This window comes from Amblyomma maculatum, chromosome 4 (assembly GCF_055883805.1).
Source record: "Amblyomma maculatum isolate TAMU_Amacu chromosome 4, ASM5588380v1, whole genome shotgun sequence".
Taxonomy (NCBI): domain Eukaryota; kingdom Metazoa; phylum Arthropoda; class Arachnida; order Ixodida; family Ixodidae; genus Amblyomma; species Amblyomma maculatum.
The window spans coordinates 56,760,419-56,771,428 of record NC_139347.1 but is presented as its reverse complement, the minus strand read 5'-3'; the positions used below and the strand labels follow the sequence as shown (position 1 = coordinate 56,771,428).

At 43.5% G+C, this 11,010-nt stretch overlaps 1 protein-coding gene across 2 annotated transcripts in view; it reads left to right on the top strand.

The window, feature by feature from the left end:
• LOC146191115 (proton-coupled zinc antiporter SLC30A2-like) overlaps nucleotides 1-11,010 on the top strand; it is a 95,418-nt gene that overhangs the window by 22,951 nt on the left and 61,457 nt on the right. The window contains exon 1 of one of the 2 annotated variants that reach the window (XM_084601593.1): nucleotides 10,579-10,892. The exons of the other annotated variant lie outside the window; for it this stretch is intronic. Coding sequence (XP_084457719.1) covers nucleotides 10,681-10,892 — 212 coding nt within the window. The 5' untranslated portion in view covers nucleotides 10,579-10,680. Of the gene's footprint in view, nucleotides 1-10,578; nucleotides 10,893-11,010 lie in introns of those variants that run through there. 2 annotated transcript variants of the gene reach the window in all.

Genomic DNA, 11,010 nt, shown 5'->3' with positions numbered 1-11,010 from the left:
AGCACACCTGTGCTATCCTGTGCCATCAAAAAAGACGCACGCGAAGGCCAGGCCTCCGGCCATTGCGATCGAGAAACATCATCCACGTTAACCGTGGAGGAAATGGATGTTAGCGAGATTCCGCCGGCATCCAAAACTGACACATCCGCGAAATCTCCGCGAAAGTCCAACGCCACTAAAGAGGCAATGGACTCACCTCCTGGTTCGCCGCTCCCACAGCGGCGGCGAAACTCCCTCGAAAAGAAAGGGAAGCCGCGAATAACTGCACCCGATAATAAATAGCTTTTCTCATTCCCTAGCTATACTCACAATGCCTTATGTAATACAGTGAAACTGCAGAGGTTTACACGGAAATTACATTGACCTTACAGATCTACTAAACACAGTGGCACCCACCGCTCTAGGCCTTCAAGAAACAAACCTTGGGCTACAACACTCAGATATCTTTTAAAAAATACAACACCTTCCGAAAAGATAGAGCCAAAGCCAGCAGACTCTCAGGAAGCATCGCAATAATTATAGAGTGACGTCCCTGCCACAGAGATACAATTAAAAACAAACTTTGAAGCAATAGCTGTACATATCATAAGCAACAAAACAATAACAGTCTGCTCTGTGTACATACCTCCACGTCTCGCAGTTACCGTCAACGATTTTGAAGATCTTACACAACAGTTACGAGAGCCGTATGTGATAGTTGGGGATTTTAGCGCTCACTCCCTTTTTTCGGGGAGTGAACGCACAGATGCCAGGGGGCAAATTATAGAAGCTTTCATATTCTCGAATCATATATGCCTCATGAACACAGGAAAGCCTACCTACTGTTGCCCTAGCACAGGAAAAATAAGCTGCATAGATTTAGCTTTTACAACGCGATCACTTTTTCACGATTTTAAATGGGAGGTCTTAGATGGCCTTCGAGGAAGTGATCATCCTCTCACCGTTTTAAAGCTCTCATCTTCCAAACCAATCACACCGACAAGACCGCGGCGATGGAAACTAAACCTCGCTGATTGGTCGCTTTTTTAAAATAAATGCCACATTAGAAATAGAGTATGAAGGAGAATTTGACATAGATGAAATAAATAAGAAATTTACTCAGCGCATTCTCTCAGAGTACACTCTTCATTCCGCGAGCATAAGGGCTAGCAAAAAGGAAACAAAAAGTATGGTGGACAAATTAGCAAAAAACAGCAGAATAAAACATGGAACACCCTTCGTATATACCCCACTGCAGAGAATTTGCTCGCGTTTGAAAAAGCTAGGGCTAGGGCACGGTACGTACGAAGAAATGCCGAAAAAACATCATGGCAGAAATATGTTTCATCCATAAATAGTTCATTTACATCGAAAAAGGTGTGGGAAAAAGCCCAGAAATTCCCTAAAGTTAACACCACTTTTGCACTTCCAATGTTGACACCACCTGGTACAAAAACAACACTTGAAAAACAGGCTAACATACTTTGCGAGCACTTTGCCAAAGTATTTAGCTCGTCTAATTACTCGCAAACATTCCAGAAATATGAAACAACATATGAAAAACAAATCCTTCCCTTTGGAACAGGCTGAACGAGGACTATAATCAACTTATCACACTACACGGAGTAAATACAGTATTACCATTTGGAAAAAAGACAGCACCAGGTCCAGACAACATTCATTGCGATATGCTAGCGCACCTCTCTGAAGTGGCCATTGAGGCAGTGCTGAAATTCTTTAATAAAATATAGATATCTGAAAAGCTACCTAAAGCATGGAAAGAAGCATCTATAATACCCGTACTTAAACCCGGCAGGCCACAAACAAGTCGTACCAGTTACCGACCGATAGCACTTACGAGCTGTTCATAGATAAGGAATTTGAAAGCATTTTAAATATCAGACTGACCTTTTTACTAGGATCACGACAACTTTTAGACTTTCATCAATACGGATTTAAAAAAGCATGTTCAACCACCGACCATCTCATCCGCCTAGAAAACTACTTCCGGGAAGCATTCATCCACAAGCAACATTGCATCGTGGTCTTCTTCGACCTGGAAAAGGCCAACGATACAACGTGGAGGTTTGGCATCCTGCGTGACGTATCCCAGCTAGGTATCCTCGGCAGGATGCTGAGCTGCTTGAGTGACTTCCTAACCGGTCGTACATTCAAAGTCCGCTTAGGTTCAACAATAAGAGTGCAACTCTTTGGCACCCGTTCCTGCGTTTCGCGTCGGTGTCGGCGTCGGCCTCGTAACCAGCTCCGCCCTTCTCTCTGACCTTCTCTTCCTCCGTGGCGGCGACCGCGCGTGCTCTCCGACACTTCACGTGAACTAGACTCTATTACCTGTAAAACAAGAACATAAAGTTTTAGGTGTCACGATAAAAAATTAACCTTTCTCCCACACAAACGACTTAAAGAAAAAAGAATCCCAAGCCTTCAATATGCTGAAACTACTCTCAAGAAAACGGTGAAGTCCGATAGGAAATGCCTGTTAGATATTTATATCGTTCTCTGGTACGCTGGTATTATCGTTTCCTGGTACGCTCTAAGTTGGAGAATGGTTGCATGGTATATGGATCAGCAAGACCATCTTACTTGAAACAATTAGATCCAGTCCATAATCTTGGTTTACGATGATCGTCTGGAGCCTATAGACCTTCTCCAATAGCCAGATTTTATGTAGAGACCAATGAACCTGCCTTAGAACATCGAAGAACTGCACTAACTTGTACATATGTCCTCAAAATCCGTTCGCAGCCTAAATATCTCTGTTATTCTATAGTCACGAAATGTCCATCACGAGTACTACTCTTCAACAACAAACCCCACGCGATTAAGCCATTGCTCATACAATTAAAAGAAAAATGCCAAGATTTATGTATAATGAATGAGATTAAACGTATTGTCTCAAGCCATGAACCTCTACCACCATGGTACACTTTCCCCACAGACTGTGACCTCCCATTAACATAATTTAGGAAAACCTGTACACCACAGGAACATATACTACAGGGATATCTCACACTACAAGAAAAATACAGGAATTACAAAAAAAAAATTAGACTGATTGATCAAAAACTGAAGACAATGTCGGATGAGTGGTAACAGACGACAAAACGGAAAAAGGCAATACGTCTCCCTCAGCATGCAACAGTTTTCACCGCTGAGTGTTAGGCCATCTATACCGCTGTCAAAATAATAAATGAGAACATCACAGACAGCATCATTTACACAGACTCTCTGAGTGTACTTCCTGCGTTAAACTTCTAAAAATGCTGTCGACGCCTTAATAGAAAGTATCATTCACAATATAGCAAAGGTCACTACACAACGACGTACCATAAAATTCTTCTGGGTCCCTAGTCACGTTGGGATCGATGGTAATGAGAGAGCCGACGCGTGCGCTGCACGATCCAGAAGTATGGATATAAAATACTTACACATGCCACACAGAGACTGTATTAAGTTAGTGCACTCGAAAGTGAGAAGCAAATGGTAGACGGCTTGGGAGAAAGAAGCCAACAGTAAACTTAATTCAGTAAAACCGTTTTTAGGAGAATGGAAATCATACCGCTATCAGGAACGTTTTATTTAAGTAATTTTATGTCGCCTACGAATAGGACATACACACAACAACCATAATTTTCTGCTAACAAAAAAAGACGCCTGTGTATGAAATTTGCGGTGATCAGCTCACACTTAATCATATTTTATCTCATGTCCACATCTTGAAGCTCCCAGGAAAATATTTTACTGTATTTTACAAAGAACACATTCCATTTCACCAAACGTTGCTCTTAGGCGAACAAGCATTCGTCGAGTTTGCTGTTTTTACGTTTTTTAAGAAAAGCAAAAGTTTTTAATCAAATATGAGTATCATACCTCTAGACAATTCATATAAAAAATAATCTAACCTTGTGTTTGGCGCATCATAGCCATAGTTGCTTATGCACCATAAAACTCCATATACTACTATTTTCCTTTCTTATAAACCAGTTTACAATGGAAGCGAAAACTTCACTACGCTAGGTATATCAGGTCTTCGTGTGACACTAAATTTGCGCTTCAAGTTACCTTGACCTGATTAAGTGCGAGTGTCCACAACTTTGTGATGTTCACTCAAATGTGTACTGCGCCTTCCTGTTCCTAAAACCTAACTTAATGGTAAGACGCCTGACTACGGTGCCGGAGTACCCGGGTTCGATCCTGACTGAGTGGCAACCCTATGGTCGGCCCGCGCTCGATACTTGCCAATATGGCTAACTAAAACTCATCGGGCCGAGCTTGGCCGCCCAGTTTGGCACGAGATTGGGGGTTGATAATGGCCTTAGAAATGCCGATCATCGGCAATCGACCTCGGGCCGACGAGTATGGCTGACGTGGCCACCCACTGCTGCAGTCGGGTCATGTATGGGCCATGACTTACCCACGCATGACCCAACTACGACCGCAGCCTTGCCATGTAGGCAGCTCGCTGCCCGGTGGTTCATCCATGCCCTCTGAGCGGTCTACTCGTTCATGGCCTGTGGTTTACCCATGCAGCGTCTGTAGTTCGATTGTGCCTGGAAAATAATGCTGCGGCAGTATTTTTAGATGCGCATCTTTTGATCCAAGTGGTCTATAACTTTATGGCATCACCAATATAATGGCTATGTCCTTCGGGTAGGTGAAAAGCAACCCATACCTATGTAGCTTAAAACAGCCAGCACACCGATAAAGGTAGATTCAAAATGCATTTTATTAATTTTTCTTAAAGAATCGAATCAATCCAAAACTCCTACAGTAAAAAAGTAGCATGCATTTTCTTTCAACTTATAACGTTTGTTAGGGTTCACAGCAATTTATTCCGACTTTCAGCTTCTAGGCTAAAATGGAGACGCCACTTTTCCTTGCTTTATGCGGCCGCCGTCCCATTCCTTCGCTGTTACGAGCCATCGCTTGACTGCTGTTGTGGCCTTCACGGACAAGACGTCACTCAGGGGCACGCTGTCTTTCCTCAGGCATCCCATAGAAAATATACGAAAGGAAAAATATCAGCTTTTGTTCTCTATAGGAATAATGCCTGTTAAATGTAATAAAACGCTGTCATTCGGGCAATTATCATAAGGATCTTCGGTGTGAGCAGTGGTGAGGCTGGGTGTTCTAGTCATCGGAGATATCTGAAGTCGATTGAAATATAGGGGTGTGCATGTACTGTGTGCCCCAGCTAATTTGATGCAAGGGCTAAAAGATGACATTTCAGAGCCAGGCGAAGGAAGCCAGTTACATATTGCCGGCACCTACCTTGAGCGCCACAGAAGCTTTTGTTCGCAAGTCTTATGGACCCCTTGCAAAAATCGTTAAGTAGGCTTTCCCACGCTGCTTCTTTCCCCAAACATGGCGTCACTGGCTGCCAGAAAAACGGCGATATAGACCTGAAATCGCATATTGCTTCTACACAGATGCATTTAGTGGTAATAGGGCAGTTATGCGAATATGTTCTGATGCATAAATCATATGAATTATGGCCATAATACAATGTTTCAATACATTGCAGTTCTGCCATTAGTGGGGAATGCAGCATAGAGGTGAAGCCGACTTAACATTTATGAAAGGGGTCTATTGACATTATTTACCTAAAATATTGAATATAGACTTCACACAATAAATGGTAATCGCTACGTCGAGGAGCACCTGCCCAAACCACACTTCATTATTTGCGACAACGAACCCTCACACGTATAATTTTCCTCCACATATATGTGGGGGGAAATTACACGTGTGAGGGTTTATATAGAGCAGGAAACCCTGAAAGTACAAAAATCAGTTACAATTCCAGCCTTGGTTCGACGGTGCAGTGCAGTGGTAGACCTAAAGCTGGCGATGGTTTCTTTGCCTGCATCAGCCAAACCATTCATTGTGACTTTATTGGCTTTTTTTTTTTATTGCAACTGACAGATAATGCTTCTGAATTTTAGCCATACCGTTTTGTAATCTTTAGCGCCATTGCAAAGTGCGGCGCGCTCGCTGTAAGTCGTGCCTTCATCCGCGCCAAAGGGAGAAACAGCGGGAGACAACCATAGCCAGCATATCAATGGGGCCACCTATCATGACTGCAGGTTGTTTCGTTCGCTCAAATCATGATTGAGAGCAGCACAATTGAGGGGCGCGAATGAGCTGGTAAGTTTTTTTTTACATACATTTCGCACATTTTCTCTGGAGATGGGAAGAAGAAAAGGATACAAGTGAGGTTTCCTTACCGCAAATAATGAAACAGGTTTTTATGAAGGTGCTCTCAGACTCTGTACATTCAATAATTGTCTAAAGTGAATATTTAGTACTTGGAGCAAATAACCCTAATTCACTACTTGAAAAACAAAAAATTGAGTTTGCCGCGCAAAGTGGCGGCCAGCAATATGCGACCAGTTTCCATCGTCTGTTATAATAGTTTATTTTAGCCCTTGGCTTAAAGCGGGTACAGAATGTATAATGCAACTATAATAATAGTTGCACGAGATCATATATATGGGGTGTTTTGTAGACTTTAAATATTTCACTTACAAATACTATGATAATCGCGTCACTGCGGTCTTTCTGTAAAATGGACATTACAACATATAGCTGTATTCGTGACTAAAATAAAGCACTCAACGCTAGCAACACTGTAGGGCTTATATGCTTATATGGCAGTGTCATCTGAAACGTGGAATGTCAAAAATACTGTCATTTTATACCGTGTTAATTTAGCTTTGGCCCAGCGTATATTTATAAAATAGCCCTTCGCGCTTTTTGTGCTTTATATACAAGTACATTTGTTTATTTGAGGATGAAGAAGAAGAAAAGTGAATTTAGGCGATGATATCTATGCTCATTGACGCAGTTTTGCCTATTGTTTTTGCAGAAAAGCCAACTTAGCCTCCTGCTGAGTACTTCTGATGTTTTGATATTCCGAGCATACCTGATTAAAAAAACAACAACAAAAAAAAAACAACTTTCCCTGAACGTTAGTTATGACAGCTTTCAATTTCCGCCCATATTCATGCCCCAAAATCATAAGGAATTCACATTTATATTTATAATTAAAAGTTTTTTTTTTTATTTGCGACCTCAGTTATGTAGCTAATATCTGCCTTCCTGTACAATCCACCTATACTGTGAGTATGAAAATGTCAACAGTTTTAGTACGATAGTTTTTAATTGATGCTTCCTCTGATTTAAGTGCAAGCGGCTGCAGTCAACGCGCGAAAAAAGTGCGCTGTCATCAGCCGCACACGATTATCTCACGACAGCAGCAAAGCGGAGCTCTTTCGTCATCCGCGCAGGAAGCGCGCACATGGCAGTGCCTCATGAAGCCGAAATTCGAACGCAGGAACCATGGCGCATTTGGCAGCAGAGTAGGCTGTCGTGTGGTATTAATCAAATATTGACGTCAGTGCCACCTTGAACCGATCATGTTCATAGCATTCGATTATTTTCATGTTTATCGGAAGCTAAATTGCTCCGGGTCATTCCATGCGAAACCTACAGCAACCTAAAAAGGCGGGATTGGTTGATTTATAGGAAGGCAAAGGCACGGTATCTGTCTCACTTGTTTTCTGTGGACACCTCAACCGCGTAGTAAGGGAAGGGAGAAAGGTGGAAGTGAAAGTGGAAAGAGAGAAAGAGGAGCCGTAGTGGAGGGCTACGGAGTAATTTCGACCACCCGCGGATCTTTAACGTGCGCTGACATCGCACAGCACACGGACGCCTCTTCGTTTCGCCTCCATCGAAACGCAGCCGCAGAGGTCGGGTTCGAACCCGCGGGTACTCCGGCACAGTAGTCGGGCGTCTTACCACTGCACCACCCCGGCGGGGTATAAAGGCGTGAACATTGCCTTAGGCGAAACGTTACCGAAACATTTCCGGGAACTCCACATTTCGTGCATATTTAGCGACCCAAGGAAATGCAAATATTTGTATATTGTAATCATTAAAGCACAATAACGAACAATGCAATCTCAATGCTCTAAACACATTTCCATAATTGCATCTTATTTTTCGTATAATTTAAACATTTCTTTCTGAGACCAATTTTTGCTCCAGAAACGATCGAGGCCAATTTGTGCCCCTTATCATGAACTTCTTGCTTCTGGGGCACAAATTGACCTCAGAAAAAAATTCTTAAATTATACAAAAAATAAGATACAATTACGGGAATATATTTAGAATATTGCAATTGCGTTGTTCTTTTGTGTCTTCATGATTACACCTGAAGCAATATTCGCTGCAGGAGGCGAAATGCAAGACGCCCGTGTACTGTGCGGTGTCGGTAAGCGCTAAACACCAAATGGTCAACACTTCCGGAACCCTCCACTACGGAGTGTCTCATATAGCTACAGTCGCTTTGGGACGTTGTAAATCCTGTAAACCATCAATCATAAACAACGTGTTATTTTATTTTACAAGGAGCTTCGTGAGTCCGATTAGGCATATAGATAATTAAGTATTCAGTTTTTTTTTTTTTTTTTGTTCACAATCTAGAGTATTTCGATGATCATAAAATAATTGGTTCAGAGGAAGGGAAAGGCGCAGTATCTGTCGCACTTGTTGCTGTAGGCACCTGAACCGCGCCGTAAGGGAAGGGAGGAAGTGGGAGTGAAAGTGGAAAGAGAGAATCTCAGGGGTTTTGAGTCGACCTATGCTGGCAGCGCTGCATGCCGCTTTGCTCATTAAAAAAATGTTGGGTGAAGGGGTTTCTTTAGTGCTTATCATGTTTTACGTGGGGCCGGCTCCATATAAAAATCATTGGAAAAGGATAAAGTGATGCATCGGCTGATTCACACTACAAAACAGATTGCTGAAAAAGCTACGGCGGTTGCGTGTAACGTCTGTTTGAGCGTTGCGCATCGTACAACCTTTTTCGCCTTGCTTCGAAACGAGCTAGTGGGGTTTATATGTGAATATCGCACTGATGAAACGATTACGTCAGAAACTATAGGTACTACACGGTGGTTTAAATGTACTTTTCGCCTTTAGTGACACCTTCTGAAATGCGCTTGTACGGTAAATTTGTGATAACGTTCCTAGAAACTGTGCAGTGTTAATATCGTCGCGTAAAAAAACAAAAACAAAAACGATTACGTGATTGTGACACTTGCCGTTTAATCTGAATGCACACAGCACGCTTTTCGCATTTTTTAATGGAGATCGAATATCGCTCGTCGAACTGTGCGGAGGGCACATAAACCTGCGTACAAAGAGTATCGCACATAATCTACTCTGAAGTGTCTTCGAGAAGGGATCAATGTCCTTTTCCTCTTCAGAGGAGCAAGCGATACTGCGGAGATTGGTGCAGGCCGGGTGCGGACACTGAATCGCGGCAGTCGCTTATAACCACGTTATCTGAGCACTTGGCGGTTGCGATACTGTTGCTCGTCCGACTCGACTGTTAGGCATCAAGCGGCGGCTTTCGCTAAGTCTAGCAAGTCACGATTTCGCGAACATGTGAAAATTGGCTGCTGTTTCTCACTGGACAGCTTTACAGCGTCGTCAGGGTAGGAATGGACGGAATGAAAGGACTGTGGAAATGGTTAAACCAACCCCGTGCTGCTGATTATCGTGCGAATTATTCTGGAGCATTTTTTTTTCTCGTTCTGTTTTTCAAGGGTATCGCACGCCTTGGACATTCAGTACCTTTAAAAATTGATTGCATTTAGCCGGAGCATAGTTCGCACCACTTGACTGCTGAGCCAGAGGGACGTGAGGTCCAATCCGTCCACGGCGGCAGCGCTTCTAAGGAGACAATGCAAGGTGCCCGGCGGGTGTACTGTGCAATGACAGTGCTGTTCATGGTAGTTTTTCAGGAGTCTTACACAGCACTTCTCCTTTATCTCCTTGTGTGGTTGGTTTTGAATTTCGCGCACTTCCTTTTAGGGCCGTTAGTGAGATGCACATAACGTGTACTATTTGCAACTGTCAAGATACTGAGGCAGGTATTGACCCTCTTGACGAGGGTTTGCCTGGTGCTGAAGCCAACGAGAATTCGACACACGTTAGCAGCTGGTCTCTCGCCGAACAACCACAAGCACGACCTGGTGCGGCGGGAGTAGGTCGCTGTGAAACACGTGACGTCATGCACACGTCCTGCTTGCGAAGGCGGCTTCTGGGGCGCGCGTAGAAAAACTCGAAAAATAACGTCATTCGCGCAGAAATACGGGAAATAAATGCTGCAGCCTCAAATAATCGCGTCTTCAGAATGCGTTTCAGTGATTTCGCACATGGTCAAACTATCTATGCAGTATACTTTTAATACTGCGATACTATACTTCGTTTGAAGTACATTTAGGTTTGTTGCCGCCAGCATATTTGATTCCACGTGTGCTTTCGCGCAGACTTCATATTTTTTTTTTCTGCATATACAATAGCGCCAATCAATGCCTAGCCAATTTTCCTTGTTTCCCGTTGATACAAAAGCATAAGTCTGTCATTAGCTCTGGCAGAACAGCTGGTGATGGGAATGATAAAAGAACGACGAAACGCTCGCCTGCCAACTGCGTCCATGACGGCCGGTTCTCGTGGCCTTTTATGTTCTTCGCCGATCTATACAAAAGGCTCCTCCCCAGCTGAATAAAGAGCTGCTCTCGAAACGCATGAGGCAGAAGCAATGTGCGCTGGAGGCAGCGGTATAAGGTTTGTTTCGCCGACTCCGGAGTGAGAGTGCAAGAGCAAAATGAAAACATGAGCTCGAAAAAGAAGCGTGCGATACATCGACGAATCATGAACGTGCCCAGTCCTAACCGGAGAGCATCAGGAGTTCGCTTCCCGCGCGCGTGGCTGGCGAAGACTGCGCTTGAGGGTTTTCTCGTGTTCTCTCCGTCCGGTTACGTGGGTGTTCGTCAAAGACCTTCCGGTGAACTCGTCGAGTGCGCAGCGAAGGCATTCGAAAATGAGTAAGTCGACGCTGCCACTCCGCCACTTTCTTACGGCTTTATTACCACGATTTTTTTAAATTTTGATTACGCTAGGAGTCACGAGAGCAGCATTACAGATACAAATCATTAACCTACT